We start from the raw sequence: 24,262 nt of genomic DNA on the forward strand, positions 1-24,262 counted from the left end.
AATTTAAAGCCGTCCTGCTTAATTCCGAGGAGGAAAAAGGGTAACTGAGGCCAAACACAGTTAAGCAAAAATGCAAAATTTAGTATAAGTGACACACATAGGACTTGAGAAGTTGTATATATATCATATATATATACACACATATATATATATATAATTTATATCAGTGCTAGAAAGAACTGGGAGAAAAATTCCTCAAGGCATATAACAAAAGGAAGAAGTTAGCAAGTTAGCATGCCCTTTTTTCCTTTGAAGAAGAATAATAAGAGGCCAGATGACTACTTAAATATTAGCATCACATTGTGACAGAGTTTCCAGGCTTGCTTAAAGGAAGGAAATTTGCATTGATCATGTGCACATCCTCAGAGTTAGAGCCATGCCAGCCCATAACAAATGTGATGCACAGATTCAACCTGCAGTTCCTACGCCAGGCAAGCTGTAGGACAACTGCAGAAACAGGTGGGAGAAAAGGGGAAGAATTCTCTGTAACACAGGCAGAGCATTAGACTGGGAGAAAAAAACAACATCTACACATGGTTGAAAGGCTTCTTTTATTTTCCCCCTTCAAACAGTGACATAAACTCCTAACTGAGAGAAGATATATACTTCTAAGTTCTGTGATGACAAGACAGACCAGTGAGACCTGTAGTTAATCTTCACTGTTGCAGGAAAATGCAATGAAATGAAGCAAGCTCCTATAAAACTGTTAGCTTAATTTCTGCCATGCAAAAATAATAGAAGCACTTTAATTCAAACACCTTAATGGGCAAAATTTAATTAGAAGCAATTGCGCAATTCTTGGGGGGAATTCAAGCATACAAATTAATAGTAATTGTCCTGCTGAAAGATAAGAAAATTAAAGACAGACCCTAACTCTGTAAAAATTTCCCAGCTTCTGGGGTTGAGAGATCTGATGCTTACGACATTATGTGCTGCAGGGCTGCTTGTTTCCAGCTCACCAAGCTGCTTATTGCATTTCAGTTTTAACTTCTGAAAAAAAATTAAAATTATTTTAACATAATTTTTGTTAATGCCAAGTAGATTATTTAAATGCAAGTATACACTAAGTTGCCTACATATAATATGAACATTCTGATTGTAAGTAGAAAAGACTAGTGAGATAATTTCTACATTTCACAGGTGAGTAGACTGTACTGGAAACTGATTTTTACATGCCTAGAGCAGAAGGTGAATGTAAAGCATGACTTTTCTAGCCATGTGCTTAAAAACCTTGCAAAATAAGTGAAAGCACCTTTTGTAGTGTATCAAGTTCAGTATAGAAAGCGAACTTGCCATGAAGCTCCTGTTGTTGATTTTAAGAAAGGAACAAATAAAATTTTTTCCCAATCCTTGCAGCAGGTTAGCCTCCAAAAACATTTTAAAAAGGGTGAGAAAATATACTGATAGGAATTTGATAAAAGCTGAAAGAAATGATACTGATAGGTTTACATTTGGCAAGACACAAGGAAGGAAGGAGAGAAACAGGCATTACAAGCATTAGCAGGAACAATTCCCAAGGCCAGTAAATATCAAGGGGCCCCACAGCAGTCAAAAGCAGAGTGAAGAGATTTAGAGCCAAGACATTCAAAGTGTCTACTTAGTTTGACCAGAAGATTGTCTCACATTTCAAGGTTTCTTCTTCAGTACAGCTAAGCTTTTCAATGGGAGGCCTTGACCCCAGGGATCACTAACTGAAGAAAACAAATGTGTTTTCAAATGAATGTATTGGCACTGTCAGAACTGACTGTACACAAGATTAAATTATGTTTATTTTCAATTTCCAGAATACCATGTTAAATTTGAGAGAGACAGACAGACAGAAATGTTTCCAAATAAGACATGAGAATCTGAGCATCAGATTTTCTGTGTCAGCTGTGATTCAACAGCAGAATTCCTGTCAATTGAACTGGCTAAGCCTTCTCCCAAAATGTCAGCCTGAGGCTTTCTTGCCTTCAACAGTATTGGTACAAGTGGCAGCATGGGACACGTGCTGTCAGTTCATTTTAGTTATTTAATTGCTCTTCCTTGCTTTCTTGTGATGGATTGCATTTTGGTCTAGAATTTTGAATTGCACAGATGGGATTCCCTGAATGAAACAAACAGTAGTTTGCCTGCCTTTGACAAGGAATGGAAATCAAATTAGAATTAAAAAAAAAAGGGGAAAATGATTCTGCTTATCCATCCTGAGATGATCTAAAAAGAAAACTGATTACAGAAAAAGGATATCACACCTCTTCATAGAGGAGTTCCCTCATAGCTCCTCTGCATGCTCCTTAGGACAAAGATACTTCACTTTGTGCTTCTACCTTGATCATGCTTGAGGCAGTTTCACAGCCTTCCTGGGTTCCACAGGAACCAGTCGGGATTGCACAAAAAGCAAGGCAATATGAGGGTACTGGAAGATAGAGATAGAGCCCTCATTCAAGGGAAGACAGCCTATGAGAAACCAGGTAATTTCAGATAAGCATCAATCTCCTGTGGTTATACAGTCCTATTTCAAGCCCACATTCCACTCTGTACTTGAATTCCTCCCTATTCTCATGTATGGAGCCACTAGAAATGCCGAGTATTCCTGAGGGATGTGTGCTTATGCACTGTCCCAAAACAGTAAGTATAATGAGCTGAATTTAAAATCCAGAAACTGTGTTCCCAGAGGGAGACCAATAGGGACAGAAAGGAAGAAGACCATGGGCAGCACTATTTCAGCAGAAAACATCTGAGTACATGGAGAGGACTTCCTAAGAGCTACATACTAATCATGAATTTTGAGGAGTGAATATGTACTTGCTAGTAAGAGGTATGACAAAGCAGGAAGTGGGTCTCACAAAGCACAGACTTGTTGGGTCAAGTGTCCTTTTCCTGTTTCACAAGTCCTTTTGTCTCTGTCCTCCTTATCATCCTGACACCTTACCATAGCACAGAATGACAGACAGCTCTTAATGACTTCCTAGCATTTGATTCTGATACACAGGTCCAGCCCTTTTTAATGAAACATGAAAGTCTCTATTCCCCTCTGAATTTCAGTTTAGAACCCATGCCCACTTCCAAACAACAGCCCCCTACTCCCACCCTGCAATCTCTGTCAACAACACAAAGGTGCTCTTGTCACCCCCCTGCTTGAATCACACAGCTCTTCTGAATGGGCACACTGACAGATGATGCTGTGTCAGCAGCCAGTGGGGCTTGTGTCACTTTCCCCAGGAGAGGAGAAATCCTCTCCTGGGTACACCCACTCCTACACAGCACAATTGGGGCTACTGTTCCCTGTTTCTGGAAACCAGGCTTCATCCTGTACCATCTCTGTGCATCGCCTCCATCCTGCCTGACCTGGAAATACTGTTGTTTTTTTCCCCTCTCCCAGAATTCTCACTGATTGGAGCACAGGGGTTAGGGATTTGGTCCTGCCAGCAGCATGTGCTGCTGGTTTAGTACCCCTGGTACATTTCACTGAGGCATTTCTGGGAGTAAAGGTGTGTTCTGCAAATGGACATTTGCTGAGTGGGACCCTGCAAAGCACACAAGCACATTTAAACGAGCATTTTGCAGCACACACAGTTACCCACCCAGATGTGAGCTGGACAGGGGACACTCAGTGGCTGGAGCTGAAACACTACCGTGAGAACAGAGAGGGTGCTGCTTTATAATCAAGCCCATCAGTGCCCTCCTTCTTCTGCTTTCCCTGCTTGCAGCTGGAGAAGAGATGATCCTATGCCCATTCACAAGGAGCTGTTTCATGCTTTGTCTTGTTTCCCATATGATGTTTCAGCCCCCTCACCACCGCCTCTCCCACTCGGGGAGGGTGACCAAAGGAGCGGCGTCCCTGTGAGAGAGCCACTCGCTCCTCCCGCCTGCTCCTTGTTTCTTCCCGGGTAGCTGGCTGTGAGGGGCCAACAAGCAGGCTAATTTAGAGCTCTAAAAGCTGGCAGCAGGAGTGCAATTAACCCGTTTTCACAGACTGCTGGCCAAATGCGGCAATTTATTGGCTGAGTGATTGGATTATTCATTTGCAAAGCTAAGAGAGGGCATTTTCTTACCACTTCAGTTGGCCTGTAGTACTTGTGATTGACTGTCACATGAATCTTGCCAGTCTCTTTGCATCGTCCCACTTCATTTTCGTTCTTCCCTTCCCACCTGTAAAGAAGATAAACATTTAATCAACCCATAATTACTTTAGTGCTCTGATCTTACCAACATTTGGCCTGCTTTCATTTACTTGAGGCTGGTGTCAATTCTCCCTGCAGGACAGTATAAACTCATTAGCTAAAGGAACAAAGGGAGAGTTGAGACTTGAATAGAGTAACAATGGCTTTTGAAGTCTTTGTTTTGGTTTTTGATTCAGTGGAAGGTCTAAAATACAGGACTTCCAAATTAAACACATAATGCAAAGGGAAAATAAAATGCCCTGATTTCAGAATGTCTCATGTATCTGTAAATAAATATGACAGTGAGGTTTTTCATTTGTGGATTCGTTCAAAGCTGTTTTCTTAAAATATTTTTAATTCTTGTATTTTGGCCAATACGTTCAGGAACTCTTTAATCTGTTAATTTTTTAGACGTGAAGCTCTGTTTGAATAGCATTAAGCTGCATAATTTAATTTGTGCTTAACTAGAAAAAACAAAACAAAAACACTTCTTGGGTTTTCAGTCCTACCTCGACATGGTACTCCACATATATGTATTGTAAACTCTACTTGCTACCTGTGAGCTGAAAGCCAGCTCCCTCAGTCCAAATTGGTTTCATATGTGTTGAACAGCCTGCAATTTGCTGTAATTTATATGATCTGGTTGCACTATGAACTATTTTCTTAGGGACTGTCCTGGTTTCAGGAGCAGCAGAAGTGGAATGGTTTGGTGGGTGACTAGCTCTGCCTTCGGGGAGGTCAGGCTGCAGCCTGGAAGCCTGGGGAAAATGCTCCCACTCCAAATAAATGCTTCAGATGACACGTGTAGGAACGTACATCAGTGCATCAAACTTCATGCACTGAATATACAAAATCCAGAGTTATGATTGAAATTCTATCCTCTCTTTGCGTTTTGCTTTTAAGTATATATATACCATGGGGCTCTGAAGCAGCTTGGCTTAAAAATGTGATGATGAAATCCTCTAGCTTTCTTTTTTTTATGTTTAAGTAAAAACTGTACAAATTAAATCAACACTGTGATTTAGGCTATTTAGCCTCAGTCACCAGCAAGGAAATAAAAGCACCCCTAGCCTCCCACTTACTAATTTTTCTCCCAGCTCTTGGGATTTTGTCACAGATATGATTTCTCCTTGCTCCCCTGCCCCCTCAAGCTCCTAGAAGAATTTAATTCTTTGACAATCTCAGCCTTCATTTTGGAGTTTCTAGCCTGAGGGCTAAGGAGAAAAGTCTGAAAATGTGACCTCTGTGTACCCACGAAGGTTTAAACACTGAAAGGCAGAAGGAAATACCAAATATGCATTGTTGCAAGTTCTTAAATCTCACAAATTTTTAAGCACAGCTCATGACTTTTGAATGACTATAAAGCCTGTAGGATGCTTGATACTGGGAACATTTCACATTGAAATAATGCCCTACAGATAATAGTGACAGTGAAGTCAGCTGTTAATGGGCATGCCATGACACCAAAGACGATTTATAATTTAAATATTCTTTCTTTCTTTCTTTCTTCTGCAGTTGCTGTGTTGTGAGCCTGAACTGCAAAGTTTTCATTCAGAAGCCAAAACTAACATTAGTCCCTCCCTTTAAAGGGCAGAGGGTAAAAATGTGCAGGACTCAAATGAGCTTAATAGAAAACCAACCGTCACCAGTAAAACAACAGGAAGCGCTTAGATCAGGAGACGTCAGTTGTTGTTGGAGGTCACTGAGCAGAGAACCCCATTTAACACCCAAAAGGCTCCAGAAGGCTCAGTTGAGCCAGTAAAGACTCACTTAATGTTGCTATCAAAGTTATATAACAATAGAAATAGCTTAAGAAGAAATCTCCACCCGTTTTGTTTAGCCCAGTAATGTGAAAAGGTCACAAGGAGGGGAAAAAAAAGAGAAGTGCTTCTCATTGTGAACAAAGTAACATTTGATAGCTGCGCTTCTAATTACTCCTGGCACCTTGATGCTCACAGCTGGGATCATCATACAGCTGATAAAAGGGACTGTGTGGGGGCCAGCCTGACACCCAGACCAAGACATCCATTTTGCCAACCAACTCCCCCTCCCCTCTCCCTCAAACCACAACGCAAGAGGAAAAAAAACCCACCAAAACCATCCTTAATTTATAGGTAAATTGCAGTCAGAATTGCTAACTGGAAAATGTCATGCCAAATTATCTTGAAACACGAGCATGGTGGAAAGGCCATGGGGAACCCTCATGTTATGCATGTTATTTCAGCTAACTCCAGCCACAAAGACTACCCAGCTTTCTGCTCTGCAGGGTAGATGTCCACATAGGCACAGAAGCAGCCTTGTGTAAACTGGGGGAAACACAATAGATCCCCAGCTGGAGAAAGTTTGGCTCATCAGGACCTGGGCTAAGTTTTTAGAAGATGGGGAGTAGATCCCCTCAAGCCCAGCTGATGCCAAAGCCCAGAGCTCCCACGCAGGCACCTGCTGGCCTGGTGCAGGCTTTGCACAAAGCGCTGCTCCTTGAGCCTGCATTGTCTATGAGCCTCTGCAGCGAGGCCACTGCCCCACACTGCGCAGCTTCACCCTCCCACTGAAGCAAGGGATGGGTTTCCTGTCACAGCTGATGGCCTCAGCTGTATGCCACTGTGTCCAGCACCTGGAGAAGGATGGGTGAGACCACAGAACTGCTTCCAACAAAGCAAGTCTGATGCCCTTTGCATCTGCACTTCCACATCGAGTGCTTCGCTGATGGAGTTGGGTGCTTTGGGATTGCTTGGGGTGATAGCCAGTGGTCAGCTCTGGTGGATTCCACTGCTATCAGTGACCTCACAATTTTCCATAAAACTAAGATTCAAATGCACGAGCAGGTTTACTTGCTTGAAAAGTTCTTCCCATCAAGAGCTTTTAATCTCTGGATTTACAGTGGGATGGATTGCATTTAATTTAAGGCTAATTTCATATTTATGATAATTTTTTATTTTTGGAGGTTCCAATTATTTTTCATTTCCTATAACTGTTCAGTGAGAGAGCAAACTTCAAGCAATGAAAACTCCCAGAGTATAGAAGATTTTTATGAGGATGAAAAGCTGGGGTACCCCCCTGGTAGGGTGTGAGGTGGGCAGGAAAGGAAACAGGGGAGCCAGGATAATTGAGGAGGGGTGGGAATAGCACTGCAATGGACCAAATGGCCTGGCTGTAATTGAGGAGGAAGCAAGTCAAAGTACGTAAATTTTTGAGATGGTGAAAAAATCAAATAAAAATGATAATTTTCACAGAGGCAGAGATAAACTGAACAAGCATATGCATTTCATCTCCTTGCTTGATCTTTACACAGAAACAGAACCATAGCATTAAAGAAAAGTATTCAAAACCACTAGAGGCTACAGCTGCTCAGTTTCTTTATGAAAAATAAAACTATCATCATCACCTTTATAATGAAATAAATGGCAAAAGAAAATATTTTAACATTTGAAACTGAACAGTAAATTAAATAAAAATAAAATTGTATGAAGATTTTGCTTTTCCTCCACAGCTAATATGATATACTGTTTGTGTAGGTTTCTCAGACCTGTGGCCTGCTTTCTGCTACACACAAAATTACGCGAAAGCACTTCATTTTGTCCTGGTACACTATAAATAGCAAAACTGTCACCATATAACAGACCAGTAATATATTTTTGCAAGTAGTCTTTTGTAGGGAAACTTTAAATATGACTCTTCATATGTTCCTTTGCCACCAACTCAACCACCAGCCTTGCCAGCAGCTCTGATACATCAGAGTAATCATAGATACAGGGATTGCTTAACCACGACCGGGTGCTTAAATCAAAAGAATACTACCATAAAGGAATGTATTAATTTTTTTTTCCCAAAAGCTCTGATGAATCAGTTATTCAATGTTTTCTTCTTTTACTAGTCCAATAGTCCAATCATTTTCAAGCTCAAATTTTAAAAATTTAATTGCAACTCCCCATATTACAAGACAATAAAAAAAATACATGCTAGGCTTCCTATTTTTGTTTCTTTTTTTTTTTTTTTTCTTCTTTCCAGTTCATTGGAAAGCTTTTGAAACTCTGTCCCTCTACTCCAATTTGTGAAAGTTGGTGTTGGGGAGAAAATGTTTTCGCAAAGAAATGCTTCCATGAAAATCAAAGCATTATGGAAAGAAAAGTTTTAGTTTCAAGTAAGTTCCATTAGTGTCAGCCTGATACAAAATTATATTAATAATATCTGAAAGAGAGGCTTTTACATTTTCAGAATGGACTTTCTTTCTTTCAGAATGGCTTTAAAAATTCTAACTTAAGTTAATCTTTCTTTAAGTGGAGGTTAGGAAAAAAACAAAGAAGTCCAACTGACCTGAAATCAGGTATTTTTCCAAATTGAATTTGTGACAAATATTTTCATTTAATTTCAGAGGTGGGATATATGGAAAATCCCATGAAACACCGTTTTTCATTCTTACCTAGTCTTTCTATTGGAGAAACTCTCATAACTCTTATGTAGTCAGATAATTAAGACTATTATAATCTTCAAGGCTTAATTTCAATTCTGAAACAGTTATTGCATCTGCCTGCAGATAAAACCTTGTATCGATGAGAAAGTAATGAGGGCATGCTCAGTTGAAATAATGAATTCTCCAGTTGAGGTGGGTTAAATTCCCCCTGAAATATATACTCTGCTTTGAGAATCATGACAAAACTGGTGCAGACCTAAGTGAGGACTCTTTGTGAGGGCTCACCCAGGCCAGCATTCTTCACTGATATGGCTGGGTTCCTTTCCACTACCTCTCCTCAAAATGCCTTCAGTTGCTGTGTGAGATTCTGTTCCCTTCCTCTTCATCTGAAAGCTTTTAATTTTCTTTTCTGATTTAAATACAACACACAGCACTGGCCAGCCAGCAATGTTTGGTGGGCAAAAGACAGATCTGGAAATAGCAGCTGTTTTGCTGATGACTGCTGATGGCTCCTCCTCCATGTCCCACATGCTTTCCATTCTTACAGCAATCCTTCAGATCTCATGTGTTTCTGTAGCCCAGCTTTCCATTTTAAGATAAAAAGAAAAAAACAAACAAACAAAAAACCCCCAACAAACAAACCAGAAAAACTCTTCTCCCTCGGTTCAATCTCAGTTCAACCTTCACTGTCACTGAAGAGGCCACAGGAGTTCACCTCAGAAGACCTTCTAGCTTATCTGCAAACTTCCCTGTTTTAGGCTGATCTTTTATAAGACCAACAAGTATTTAGTTATTTAGTTAAGATAAAATTTGTACGTAGAACCAAATTACTAGAGTAAAATATTATTTTTTTCTGAATTGGTTCTGTCAGCAATGAATATTTCTGTAACAAATGTGTATGCATTTTTATGTTAATAAAAAGCACAATAAATCTTTCTGCAGCTTGAACAGGTTTGTTTTTTTTTTTTTTTTTTTTTTTTTTTTTTTTTTTTTTTTTTTTTTTTTTAATGTTTCCACATTTGCAGACAGGAGTCTTTGTAGCAGTCTGCAAAGAACTCTGAGTGCTGCAGTGGTTTCAGGCTATCTTTGCAATCCTGTTCTAATTTAATAAGATTAATGGCAGAAAATTAGTCAAGACAAGCGTTTGCCTGTTTCGTTTACCCTGCTGTAGTTCAAATTATAGGCGGGAAGTGTTTCCCCCAAGTACCACTTAATTAGTAATAGGCAGAAGGGAAAGTAAAAGAAAAAAAAATGTAATCCTTACAGGGGAAAAATATTTGTAGCTCTGAGGCTTTCCTGTTAGTACAAAGGACTGAATTTGAATGATTCAGAGGACTATATAAATATAACTTGAAATTTCTCCCTTGAAAAAGAAATGTAAAAGGAAAAAAGCCACCCAAGGTAGATAAACTTCCATGAACACTTTACAGTCCATTTCAGAGAGAGAATCAGTCTCATTGCAGCTGTACATTTCATTAGTTACAAAAATGTAGTAAAGTTTCTCTCTCTCTTGTTTTGGCTAGAAGACAGTCCTGACATGTGCTAATGACTGGCTAGGACAGAATATTATGTTATGTTCTTGGAAGGACCTTTCAGGCTGTCCTGGATTTTCAGCTGTACAAGTTAATGTGAATTGTTAGGAAGACAAAAACCTAAAAAAATAAAATCAATATTTTTAGTTGGTTGATGAGGCAGCCAGGATCTCTTTTTTTCCTGTTCTCTACTGCAGTATCATGATGTGACAGCTAAGATTTTACATTTGCAACTTTCCTTGACAAAGCACAAAGTAGGGGTAGTTAAGAGCCCCTGCACATGTTCCCAGTTTTCTCAGATGTGATATGAGCTCTGCCAACTTTTGTTTGCCATGACATCTGTCCTAGACATTTACTCCATCATTTCACCAATTTTGAAAGGCAAGTTGTACAGCAGTACTGGGAAGCTGTACCATTGCTTGTAGTAGTGGCAAAGGCTGCTGGAAATCCAGGTAAGTTTTTGAGGTTGAACAATTTCAGAATACATGCAATCCTGCAAAAAAACCCAAGAAATCTCAGATAACTCAACCAAACTTTGAGGAATATGAAGAAAGGAGCCATCCTTGTGGGAACTTGTTTAGCCATTGCACTCTGGTGCTCTGGTTCTTAGGTGCCTCATAAACTGTAAAGTAACAGATCAATGGGACTCACCAGTGGGGTCTCACAAGGCTAAAAGGGAGGATTTTTCTGCCAGGCTACTCCCTGAAGGAGATATATTCAAACTGGAGGAGGTGGGAGTAGAAATTCATTGGGGCTTTCAAAGAAAGGTTGCCAGACAGAGCTTACAAGACAGCTGGCCAAGGACCATGTGTGTGTGCTGCAAAAGCATGGGTCAGGCTGACACCTCAAAAAACTATGGAGGTTCTTAACAAAACTTCCCAAATCCTGAGGAATATTTTACATTTAGTGCAATTTCAAAGATGAGCAATGGCTACAGGATGAGTACTGTGTTGTAATGTTATTCGTGCCTTGGGAGCAGGGGAAAGAATGGCTGGTTTATCTGAACAGGCTACATGCAAAATGGTCAGAGTTACACCACTGTCAAAATGATGAGCAACAAAATTATTACTAGCACTTAAAATGTCACCTCTGTCCTCATATGTATAGTTATTTATATATCACCTGTAAATGGCTTAAGGAATTAAAATATATTCACAGGAAAGAAAAAACATAAGAAGAGCTAGGGGGACTAGAAACCCAAGCCCTCATTTCTAAAGCAATTTATGTTCCTAAAAATCCATGTGAGTTCTTATACAATTTTTGCAAATTGCTATTATTGATTAGTAATAAAAAAGGCAACTGTGCCTTCATACACAGAAAATACCTGCTCTACTTCACATTGGATTTATACTGTGAAATTTTTCTGAGAGACCAGTTTCTGACTTACTCAATCCATATACTGCTGCATTAAATGTCAACATAAATGATACACAGTGTACCATATGGGGCCATATGTGAGCAAAAAAAATTAAATGAAAAAGACACAAAGTTTTGAGTGTTATGAATAACTAAAGCTAAAGTAATCTTTTAATATCCCCTCTATAGCAGAAGGTATTAATAGAAGTACTTTCACTTTTATTTCTGGCCTTGTTATTTTCTTTAGGTTTTCTTGAGGATTTCATTTGCTTTCTGAAAAACACACATTGATTTGTCACTCTTGGAAAATGCTGAGACTTCTTAGACCAACACCAAATCAGGGTGTTTTGGTTTTAAACTAACGGATAAATTTAGTGACATCAAAAGAAACAGTGATGTGGGGAACATCTGCAAATAAAGACATTTAGCTAGGTACTGAGCTTTATATATCAGCCTCTAATTGTAGGTAATCAAAATTTAAAAATTGAAAAAGTTGTTCACCAAACATTCATTGTTGCTTTGACAAATAATATTATACAGGGACATGGTAGTTCTCAAAATCACTAGAATTCTTACTCATACGGAGCAGTTGAATCTGCTGCACTGTCCTATCCATTCTTACTAGTTAGAATTAGCTTATAAACACAAGAAACAAAACTATAAAAAGAGAAGAAAAATTAAGAAAGACAAAGCAATTATTAGAGCTCCTACTATCTCCCCTTTAGCCTCTCAAACCTCAGTACTCTAAAGGTATATGGGACAATGTGTGATCACCAGGACATCTTGCAATCAAGAAATGTGAAAAACATGGAGAGAAGCTTATTCCCCAAACTGAGCTTTTGGGTTAGAAATACTATTTATATGGTCTCTCTCTCCCTCATCAGAATTTCTTTTTCTGGAAGTTGATGCCAAAAATTGAAACCAGACTAAAAACTCATTGAGGAGAAAATGTTATTACCTCCCCAGCCACCCACTGGCTGTTCAAATAATATTGTATATATCTGTGCACTTCTGCATATTTATTGAATTTGTCAAGTTTTTGTTCCCAAGTAAAACTTATTGGCCCTGTCAAAAGTTCACCAGCTGCACAAGTGACTTTGATGGCCTGAGGAACAGCCCTGGCGCTAGCGTCATGGAAGAGCCTGTGGCTTTCCTCTCCCTTTTCCAGCTGAGATTGGTATGTTGATGCATGGGGCCCAGAGAAGATACAGAAGGAGGGAAATTGAAAAAATAATAAACAATAAAAATATAAATTACAGAAAGCGCTCACCAAGCCATCCTGATTTTATTATACGGCCTTGGGAAGGAATTTTGTATTTTCAATCGAACTATGTGGAATATGCATTGTAAACATTCTGCACCCACTGCTCAACATTTCTACGGCTTAGTAGGAGAAGAGCTGATAGGAATGTGGAGCGGTTTGCTACATAAGCCGTGTAGAGTGGCTGATGGGCTGTCACCTGAAAAGAACAGGGCTGGTAGGTGTCACCTCCTCTTCAGATCACAGAGGGTGGGAGCAGGACTGTGGCGATCTGGGGCACAAAACAGAGAATTGGGCAGAAAAGCCCCTCTTCCAGGAAGGGGATGACCAGCACCCTGGTACTAACAACTTCGGAGGGGCTTCCCCACCCCAAGACAGGGAGAACAAAGAATGAAGATTTTTATAAAAAAGAAAAAAACCAGATGAACCTTTTAAACTTATGATCTAGAAGGCAACACTAGACATATCTGCTGCGGCAGTCATTTATGCATGAAAGGTTACAAGGAGAAAGTGAGGGGGGGAAAAAAGAAGAATGTAGACAAAAAATACTGTTTTGTCACAGCAAATGTGAGAGGCTAGAAATGTTCAACCTGTGGCTACTCTCTCATCCTCATACTTACACAATGGTTTTCCCAATGTGCTTAAATGACTTCTCCACAAATTCACGGACACTGTGGACCTCCCCAGTGGCTATGACAAAGTCCTCAGGCTCATCCGTTTGCAACATCAACCACATGGCCTGCAGAAAGATAAACAAAGTCAGATTCAGTGCACATGTAAGTGGCCCCTCTTTGGTACATGATATTGTATTACTGCATTTTTGATTTGGAAATAACTACATGTACACACACATACCCCAAGCTGGGGAAATTAGCACTTTCTTTACACAGTGGCTATTAACTAGTTCAGTGCAACTCTGAAAAGAGTTCAATTATTTCTTATTACAGAAAACAGTGCTGTATTTGATTTTCAATTTGTTTCACAGCAGGAGTTTCTGCAGGGAGGATTTTAATATGTTTACTTTTGAACACTGAGACTTGGTTTAGTGCTCATGAGCATGGATTCACTTGTTTAAAGCACTGCATGAATTGACATTGATATGGGGAAAAGATAAAAATTTTGTAATGTTTCAGTCCAGAGTGCTGTTGTCTGTCTGCTACAGAATGATGTCAAACATACTGAAGCATGAAAATATGGATCCTTTTGGCTGCTTCTTCTGCCACATTTGTTTTGCCTAAGCTGAGATTTCAATTAAGAGTAAGTAAAAAGGTATTTGACCAAGTTAATCTGGTTTCCCTACTGAATATGTGTTGAACATTAAATATTAAAGTACTGTAGAAGAAAGTTTTGATGCAGGAACAAGAAAACCCTGGTGGAAAAGCAATGCAACCATTAACATCAGTTTCAGAGGACTGTTCATGCAGCAAGTTTTGCAGTATTTTTTGAAGCAAAACTTCATCTGATTGCCAACATATTTGCAATTCATGGGACCAACTTTTAATTCCCACAGCAATATCTTTCACAGAGTCCTCTCCCACAAACAAGTAATGATGGGTGGGCGCCATCTCAGAGGGCTGGCCAGCTAAGTCAGCATGAAAGCCGGAAAGCAGATGGAAAAGAGGTATTCAAAGACATGTCTGACTTGTTTGAGATATCACCGAAGGTACATTTCAATTTTCTGATGTGCAAGGCAGTGCCCTAGTGACTGGACTGTTTGACTGCATAGGAGCTGTAGTGTACAGAATAATTATTACTTTAGATCAATCAAAATGATGCAAACACTTAATTTCCTTTGGAGAGGAAAAGGTAATACCTGTATGGCACGATCCTTGTTTCATAAATAACCAGAAAAGGGAAACAAAATAAATCAACTCTCTCTCCATATGGTAAAAAGTACTGTCATCCTCTCACATTGTAATCCATGATGCTATTTGCATTGACCTCTTCACATCAGCTTTAAAGAAAACAACTTTAGTAGGTCCCTTGATGGTAGTGGATACTCTGCAAATCAGATTAATAAAAGCTTTGGGATAGCTCAGATTCTCTTGGTAAATACCACCTGAAATATTCAATTTTTCCTTTCTATTCTCAATAAATCAGTGTCCTGCATAGCAAGGCAATACATTCCACTTAAATGGCTATAGGTGCAAGACATTTTTCTTTACAGTTATTATTTTATGCATCTTCCAAAGTTTTAACAAGATTTTATTAACATGTTCCTTTTGAACCTTTTTACTTCTTGAATGTGTACGGAAGGCTTGGTTTTGGGCAACTGCTGTGTAAGTCCTCGACATAAATTATAAATTGCGCTTTAGGGAGATGACCTGCTGGGCAGGACAATGGCAGCAACTTTATTTTTCCTTTCCTGGATTGAACATCCTAGCCAATGACGCAGAAATACCCAACTGGCTGATGAAACTCATCTTGTGGGGAGGAGATGTCTTAACTTGTATCTCTCATATGAGCTTTTTTGGAACACTGGGGTTTCCCTGCTGATTTGAGAAGTCACCATAAATCACCAGCTTCTGTTTCTTCATGAATGGACAAGCTTGCAAGATTCACAGTAGCAGCAGCTGCACAGAAAGGTAACAGGAGTATCTAAGATAAGTGCTTGATAGTTTTGGTTCTCCCAGCCTAGTCCCTGATTTTACAGACCTTCAGGCTTCCTTAAGCAGTCTAGCTGAAAACAACATGCTTCCTCGTATGAGAGGGCACTATTTGGGCAAATAAGGATCTCCAACATTAGACAATCAGTCAATCAGGGTCAGTGGTTCTCCTCCCAACATTGGTGGATGTTTGCTGTACATAATGAAGGTATGTACTCCTTTTCTTGCCTTGACACAGTAGTGTCAGTTACATTGGAGAGAGATGCAACTACAAAATATCATTTATTGGTAAAAATTCCCCCTTACCCAAAAATGGTACACTGGTTGACTCAATATGCAATTAGCATAAGCACCTGCTATTTACTATGACTGTTGGTAAGGTAATATTAATATGTCTAAGCAGAAGCAGGATCAGACTTCCAACAATTTTTGCCACCCCATCACTTTTAAACACCTCAGTATTTTAATTCCTTTGACACAGTTTCAGTGCAGGCACTAATACTAAGACATTCAATGATCCAGTGAGTATTTAAAATATTTACACATTACTTTTTGTATTAATATGAAATAGAGTTGAAAGTTTCCCTTTACTCTAAAACACACCCTACACTGAAGGAGGCAGCTGCAAAATCCTAACAAAAAAACAGCCTTTGACAGTGGACCCAATGAGGTTTTATGTATTTGGATTTATCAACTCTTGTTTACCATTTCAAAAAGCAAGCAATCACTGTCTCAGCAATGCGACTTAAACTGCAGTAAATTTCAACAGGATCAACTTAGAAATGATCAAACAATGCAGAAAGAGTTGTTAAAAGTGATTTTTGGTTCAAATCCTACCAGGAAAGAATGTTGACATTAATGGTTACTTGAGAATCTATCACTGTGGGTTCTTTAATTTCATTCACAATTGCTGGCACTTAGAGTTACCTCAATCCAATCAGGTATGAAAAAAATTAACACGCTAAAAATTACAAAGTAAGTGATAGCTCTCTTTTGCTTTGAAGAAGGTGACCAAATGCTGTTGCTTTGAATGGGTCTGCATGAACAGCCTATAAAAAAATGCAAAGGCAAGCCAGAAGACAGAAAAAACATTGAAGAAGTTCCACAGTCAAAATTATATTTCCTCAGGTACAGCCCATGACAACTAATAAAACATCCATGTACAGGCAGTAGCTATATCCCTTCCCTACATCAAGTGCCAGGAATGTGATTCTCGTACATCAGACTAATAAAGGTCCTTGACCTATGAATTTCTAGGCATTTCCTTAAAGAATTCATATTGTACCAGACTCGAGGCTGAGAACGAGAGGAAAGGGGGTGGTACAGCTCCAGGTTTATTTGTCGTTACTGAATGGCTTACTGGTTTTAACAGAGGGGAAAAGCTTTGTTTAAATTTCCACTGAAAGTAATTAATGGTTATTGACTGGCAAATGAAGAACAGGTGACACTCTGAATTAGAAGATAAATGATTTCATGTTCTAGCGTGATAATGGGTTAGTAATTGCTACAAAGACTCAGACTAGTGCATCCCATCATAATGCTAGATCATGTCCAGAACACAAAGGCCTCTGTGTGAGAGGTATTCAGCCGTTCACCTCCCGATCCAGCTGCAGAGTGATTTGCCCCATTTATTCTCTGATGGACTGCACAACCAAGGCAAAAGTTCACCCATTCTCACCTTCCTGTTCACATGCTGAACCACATGACCCATGACATGGCTGAACTGGGATAAAAACATTGCCCAGCTTTGGCTCTTGGATATCTTTTAACCATCACAAGGTCATATATTTTAGGAATTTTTCTGGCGCAGGAACTGAGAATTGTGGATTTTCCTGTATTTCTTTGTAAAGCCTTTTTTGGATGGGCTGGCAGCAAGTAAAGAAATTACTTGTTTTCAGTTCTGCCATCCTCTCCCTAATTTTTTGCTCAGTCCAGATAACAAAATATGGGTAGATGTTTAAAAGGAGGAGAAGATTACCATGGAAACAATTCAGGCTTCAACTGTCTTAGAGTAAGACTCTTCCCTTAATGGCAAAAGTGACAAAACATATTTTTCATATTTGAATTCTTTTTCGCTCTGGTCTAGTGAGTCACAAAGTCTAAAGGTACTTCTGTGTCATTTACTTTCAAAGACAGAAACCTAAAAGGAGATACGTAACTAGTCTAGCAAGCAGACACACTTTTATGATTATGTGGACTAGGATATCTGTTTTGCATGCCTGAACTCCAGCCTCTGCCAAAATCTTTCCTCTTTCATCTTTCCCCTCTACTCTTTTCTCTATATAAACCCCTGCCAGTAGTAAGCACTATTTTCAAGCAACATATCCAAAACATGAACCAGTCTTCTCCCTGCCCAAATTTCTTTGCTTATGCAGTGTTGTACCTATAAGGTGCTAGTAGTAAGCAGGAAAACCCAAGTTTGACTAACACAACCCCCACACAGATACATTTTGTGCATGCCACTGCCACTGTGGTTGTGATGTGTCTGCTTGTCTCGAGAATCTAGAGTATGTTGTAGATGTGTTTCACCATTAATTGCCAGTCTAGCATCCCAGTAAGAAAACATTTATTAACTGGGCTGTCATCCATGGATAACAAAGATCCGGTAGTTGAGGTTATGTTTAACTCCATATATTTGAGACTTTTGTTTCACTGTCTGCTCTCGCACTATGTATAGTTAAAATGGGCTCATAATCAGGTATCTTCCTATTCAAAAGCAAAAATAAATTCAACTTTTAAGATTTTAAATCAATTGATAATTTCTACTCTGGAAAGAAAAGCCTTTTTTTTTCCCAAAAGAATAAAAGTATAAAGCCTTTTCATATGTTGCATCCAATTCAAGACCCAAACCAGATATGACTGAACAGGTCCCACAATGGGATGAATAGAAAATGTTCCTGTTGGTACTAATTACTATTGCCTTGCACTGCTACATACACTTGCAGTTTTTTCCAATACTTATACTGTAAAAAAAAACACTTTCATATGTATTTCTAGGTGTTATGTAGAAAAATTCTGACTTTGTATTTGCCACACATGGAGAAAAAAAAAATTGAACCAAATCAGTAATGTTTACTTTAGGAGATGGAACAGATAGCTGCAGCCTGATGCATGGTGCATTGTCTGGGAGTTTCAGAGGCAAAGAAGCAGAGGCTGATGAATGCCTAGCTCTACTTACTTACTAGCTCTATCACTGCGGAAGGAATGGGTTACCTCAAGGCTGTCAACAATCAGGGAGCAATTTCTGACTAAGTCAGAAAATATCACCACCTGGAGAGACTCAACAGTACATTATCACCATTTATAGAAATTCTATCTTTATGGTATTCCATGCTCTATTGTCTAGAAGTGGGTAGAAGCATTCATTGGTTTGGATATGGTAGTCTAGTGATCCGAAACACAGCTATCCTGCTGGGGTCACCACTGAGAAGGAGAATTGAGCATTTTGGGCCAAAGCATGATGAGCCTTTGCAGGGATGTGGGAGCAAAGGAGAGCCTTCTCCCCATATGGAGAGCACAAAGGCCTGACATGACTGCTGTTCCTGTGCGCATCATGAGGGACTGTGCCACAAAAGAGAGGGCTATTGTATCACCTCCCTCTCTGCATTGTCCCAGCTCAACTGCACTGGCATTGATAGAGGCTGCTTGGCATCTCCTGTGCTGAGCGACGTGTGGAGATGTCATGCCCACGCACTTCCTGCCTGCCTGGGATGCGAAGCAGTTCCAGATGCCATCACCCGGCTCCTCCTGACACAACCCAGCTGACTGGCTGTGGTTTCTCAAGCTGCTACAGAACTGACCACAATTGATGGTCATGCCTCAGGAAAGTGAGGATATTGACTCAGAGCTCTGAATCCAAACCGACTCCTAGTTTATCTATTTACTCACTTTTGGAGGGGCAGAGAAGGAAGAAAAGGTGCTACACTGGGGGCTGAGTCACCCACATCTGATTGACTTCTGTGACTGTTAAAAGAGTAGGTGTGTCCTGGGTGTACCCGGCAGGTATCAGAGTGTGTTATATAAGGAGATTATGTAAAGACACAGTGAGATTTACAGATAATACACAGCAGAGGGGGGGAAAAAATCTCCTTACACATGTTTAGCACACAACAGGGGCACAGCACACGTGGCTGAAAAACACCAGTGAAGATGAAGTGCAGCACAAAAGTGTTGTGATCAGAGTAAATTGTAAGCTGCCCCTGCCTGACAGCCAACATACAAAAGTGTTGGGCATGAGCCCATGCTCCCTGCCACAATGGAAGTTCAGTCTAGAGTAATGACTATTGCTTTAGTACTTGTTTCTGACAATGGTAGAGGTCAAGGCAAGCACAGCAAGGAGACTCTTGCCAAAGAAAACCACAGGGATGTGCTGCCAGGCATGCCGATGCTCCCAAGAAGCCAGTGACAGCAGGAATATGGGAGTATGCATAATCAATATACTACTATGCTTCCCCCCCCCCCCCAAATTACAACCCTTCTTTCTCAGCTACTTAAAAAGCAAGGGTGCACACCCAATATGTAAGAACCTTACTGGGCTGTCACAGTTTGTATTTGAAAGGCAAACATAACTTCAGGATTAAAGTCATTGTCTATCATTGCAATTGGTGACTTTTCACATGCTCAACCCTTTCTCAGAACCTTCAGCAATAGAGGTACTTCCCAAGAAGGGCAGGACACATGCCTCTTCCTTTCCTCTAAAGAGTTATCATCCTGTTTTCTCAGATTACCAAAAATCACAGCGTTGGTGCAAGATCTGTTGCTCAAGGAGCCTCCATTCATGGAAAAACCCCTCTGAATACCATTTCAGTATCCATCAGATCTCATAAATCTAAATACATTTTGATATGCTTCTTCCTTAACTGTGTAATGCTGAACATAAGGACTCCAAAGTCTGTGTACAAAGTTTCTCCTTCAGCTGTGTCTTTTCTGCTCATGCAGAGGAGACATTGAGTACTTATGACATGGCAGCTGCTTCCATTCAGAAGAGCAACATTTGCAAACCATAGACATTGCTGACACAAAAAATATAAAATGGGAACAGATTTGAGATGAAAACAATTTCCTCTGAGAGAAAAAATACATCATTTGATAAGAAACAATGGATAATTTACCTTAAGAATCCCAAGAAAGTAAACAAACAGCAAGTCTCCCAGGAGAGAGTATAAGATAGGAACTCATTTTATAAACTTTCTCAGAAATTTTTGAAGTTTCAGTTGAGAAATTTCCACAGAAGCAATTTGAAGCATGCTTGCTGATTTAGTCAAATTCTATGATTTGGCTCTAGAGGTGAACATGTTCAGAGCACAACTGTGTTCAGGTCCATGATATTTTCTTTCAAGTTGAAAGAGTATAGTTGATACATTGAAAGATAATAATCCAACAATTACAAAGTTACTAAGATAATAAAATACCTGATAATCTTTGTGGACCATCTCAAATGAAAACAATATCAATGTCTTCTGAAACAAAAGCCCTCACATCTGTAGGAAATACTGTCTAACTTCTCTCTCGTAAGTAGATAGGCCAATTGTTTTACAGATCTCAGGGAGGACTCGTGAAACTTTAGTAGGCAGTTCTATTAATAAAAACCACAAGAATTATAATCCAGATAAACCTTAAAGGTCAACCTTCCCTGTTAACGCAACATGATGTTTCTCACATGGACCTCGGGTGAACACAAAGTTCTCATTGTGTTATCAAAAACTAGATTACTCCTTTTTTCTTTTCCTTGTGTCACTGAATGTCAAAATATTGTTCTTTCAATATGTGGAAGTATTTGTATACTGTTTTATAACTGATCTTTAGTTCCTAGCTGGAGGCAAAAAAGAAATAGTAAAGCTGCTTGTTGGGAAACCTCAACCAACAATGAAAATTAATATAGTCCTTTTTTCCTGCCAAAAAGTTTTGAACAGATTTTTAGGTCCACAATGGTTTGTTTATTCTTCAAGTAGTTAGATTGGAAGTGACATGTGTGACACAAAGTAAATTAATGAAAAAATACAGAAAGGATGCACATATGCTCTGTTTCTTTCATTTTAATTTTGGAGGATATTGTCGTAATTGCTAACAAAGAGCTTCCTTAAATTCTGTTTAAGAGAAAAGGGAAACAAATTCAAAGGTAAAGAGAGAGGAAAAAAAAAAAAAAAAGAAAAATCTGAATTGTAGAAAATATGTGAGTGTTTTAACCACTTAGATTTGAATTACATAGACAAGACTATTGAACAAATACATGTTTCCCAGGCTCCACCTAGCAGACAATTCGGAAAGATATTTGACCTGCTTTCCCCTCCCTTTTTACCCTTCCAGAATTAATTTTCCCTGCTATTTTTATATGAATGTAAGACAAAATACCTCTTCACAAAGAGGCAGACTCTCATTTGACAGGATTACTCACCGCTAAAGTAAAGGGTTGTACCCAGGTTGTGGTGAGGGCAGAGAAGTCTTAGGGACCCGTGCCAGGAAGGGCTGGTTGGGGCCATGATCTAACCACAGGAAAATAGATGAGGCTTTCAAGTCAAGTACTGGCATGTTCACTGGAGCAAAACTGTCAGCCTCAGAATAATGATCACAATGTAGATATTGATCACAAAATGTTTACAGTGCAACATTTGACTATAAAAAGATCCTGGTTCCTGCTTCTAACACCTGTTTACCTCCTATTTCTTTCCGGGATTGCTTAAGCACTTACAGCTAAGCACAAGCTAACTTGTGCTCCTTTTGAGGGGGTCAGAGGGACAGCATGATCTATGGGCCAAAGTACTACTGATCTCCACAGAAACAAAAATGCTGTTATCCATACCACGACTCAGAAAATTATTTTCTCTTTCCAAATCTTCCTTTCCTTTCCTCCGATCTGTCAAAACTGCCTCTACAGCTTGCTAGCTTCTCAACTCCAGGTTTGTAGGTCTGCCCAGTGCCTATCCAGTAATGGGCCCTGACTCAGGTTAAACCACTACTTGTGCTCTAAAAAAATTGCTAAGAGCATCAGAGAACTGCCAGAGCACAGGCAGATAGGCTCAGAGATAATAAAGCAGCACTTCATAATGTTTATACATGTTTGAGGGTATAATTTGGAAGGAAGAAGGATAATCTTTCAGGACACTAAGAGTAACAAAGCAAGAGTACTGGGACAAAATTTATGAACAGTATTATTGAAAAAAAATGCAGGAGAAAGAGTGAGTCAATAGCATAAAATTAACCTGAAATTTATTTCATAATTTCTATTTCCCCCTCAAATTTCCAGAGTTCTTGCTTCACACTTTTGAACATCATGCATTTTCTCCTCAGACTGCTATGAGTTTCCAAAGATGTTACATTCCTGAATATTAGTCTAAAATAATTGAATTGAAATGTTAATTTACTCCTCTTGAGAAAAATATTTATATCGATTTGGTTCTCAAAAACTAGAATCCTTGTCTGAATAATCTGTGTAAATAAAGAGCCTGCTATCTTAAACACATCACTGAACTTCACTTTATGATTTTATTGCAGTTTTCAGTGCACTGGAGTTGGAAATAAGAAAGATTTCCATCATCAAGTCACTGTTACTTATGAGATAGTGATAAAATTGCCCATCAGGCACTGTTTTGCTCACTATAAAAAGCAAGAAGTCACTTGAAAAAAGAGAAGAAGGATGCTAAAGTAATGTCGTTCCTGGTACAATGGATTTTTTTCCTTTTTCTTTACCAGAACATTTCAGGTGACAACATTTTGGAATTTGATGCTAAATTCTCTTGGCTGAGTACAGACTGAGACAAGCGCACGACTTTGATGCCTCGGGGATACGGTAATGCAATACAGAGGGATTTATTTTCTTTTTTATTTTTACCTCATGTCACAAGTTCAATTTTAGGCCAACAGTACCCAAAACGGCCACCATGTGATACAGCAGCTTATGCAGAGTCTGGCGGTTTTAACCCAAGCCCTGGGACAGAGGAATCTGCCTCACAGATTTGCTGCCTCAGTGTTAACACTGCAGTTGCTCTAAGCAAGTTCCTCCGTGCTAAGGGTCAGGTACCAGCTCATGGTCTCTGCCATTCCAAATTGGGGCATAGAATTCTCAGCTAAAAAGAAGGCAACAGCAAAATGATCCTAGAAAACAAAGGATGTGTTTTAGAAGCCTGGCTGTGCTGTGCAGATGTGAAAAGGCAATGTGGAGATTATTTTTGAGCATGCTCAAAAATATTTTTGGAGGGCATTTTGCATTGACCTTCTCTTGGCTTGCTCTGGCCATTCTGATTCCACCATCATTAGTAATTCCTGCGACAGCAGTCAGTCGCACCAAATCCTGCATCAGGGAAAGAGAAGGATCTGCACTGAAACCATAGATACGGCTACTCTCCATGGGCTAGTATCAGAATGGAATAGAAAATTTTATTCAGTTTGTTCCCAGCAATAAATACAATCTTGGCATCCTGGATAAATCCTTCACATAACAGCATGTGTTCTTTTATGCACCCTGGGAGTGATTCTATTTAAAGCCATGGAATTGTGGGTGTGAGACTGTAAGCACATCCACTTACCCAAAACAAAATTAAAACCTGTCTTATATTAGAGTCAGGAGAGCTGTTACGAAAAATGCAAACCATATGAAGTTTTAAGTATACTTATGTTTTTTATCTGTCTCTGTGTAGCATATACAATTGACTTTCACTGCCTGAGATGAAGTGACGACAAGTGTTTTACCATATTATTACAGAATACCCCAGTAGCATTATCACACTTTAACTTTTGCTTGCAATAAATCTCTGCTACATGCATGTCAGAAGTCATTGCTCATATCACATCCAGACAAATTAAGAGCCCTCCCTCCCCAGTGGACATGAGCGAGACTCCACACACTAGGTATCCTGCCATTAAGGCTGGAATAACTCCTGCAGGTCAGACACTGGGAACAACGTTCCCACACGCATTACTTGGCAAGGGCCAGAGGTCTGTTCTCAGGCAAATAACAG

General features: G+C 39.5%; 1 protein-coding gene across 1 annotated transcript in view; it reads right to left on the minus strand.

Moving 5' to 3' along the window:
- Positions 1-24,262, minus strand: part of GMDS (GDP-mannose 4,6-dehydratase) — a 407,972-nt gene that overhangs the window by 69,630 nt on the left and 314,080 nt on the right. Inside the window, exons 8-9 of the mRNA XM_053950230.1 lie at positions 13,323-13,441; positions 4,035-4,131 (exon numbers count right to left, since the gene is read on the minus strand). Coding sequence (XP_053806205.1) covers positions 4,035-4,131; positions 13,323-13,441 — 216 coding nt within the window. The remainder of the gene's footprint in view (positions 1-4,034; positions 4,132-13,322; positions 13,442-24,262) is intronic.

Source organism: Vidua chalybeata, chromosome 1 (assembly GCF_026979565.1).
Source record: "Vidua chalybeata isolate OUT-0048 chromosome 1, bVidCha1 merged haplotype, whole genome shotgun sequence".
Lineage (NCBI taxonomy): Eukaryota > Metazoa > Chordata > Aves > Passeriformes > Viduidae > Vidua > Vidua chalybeata.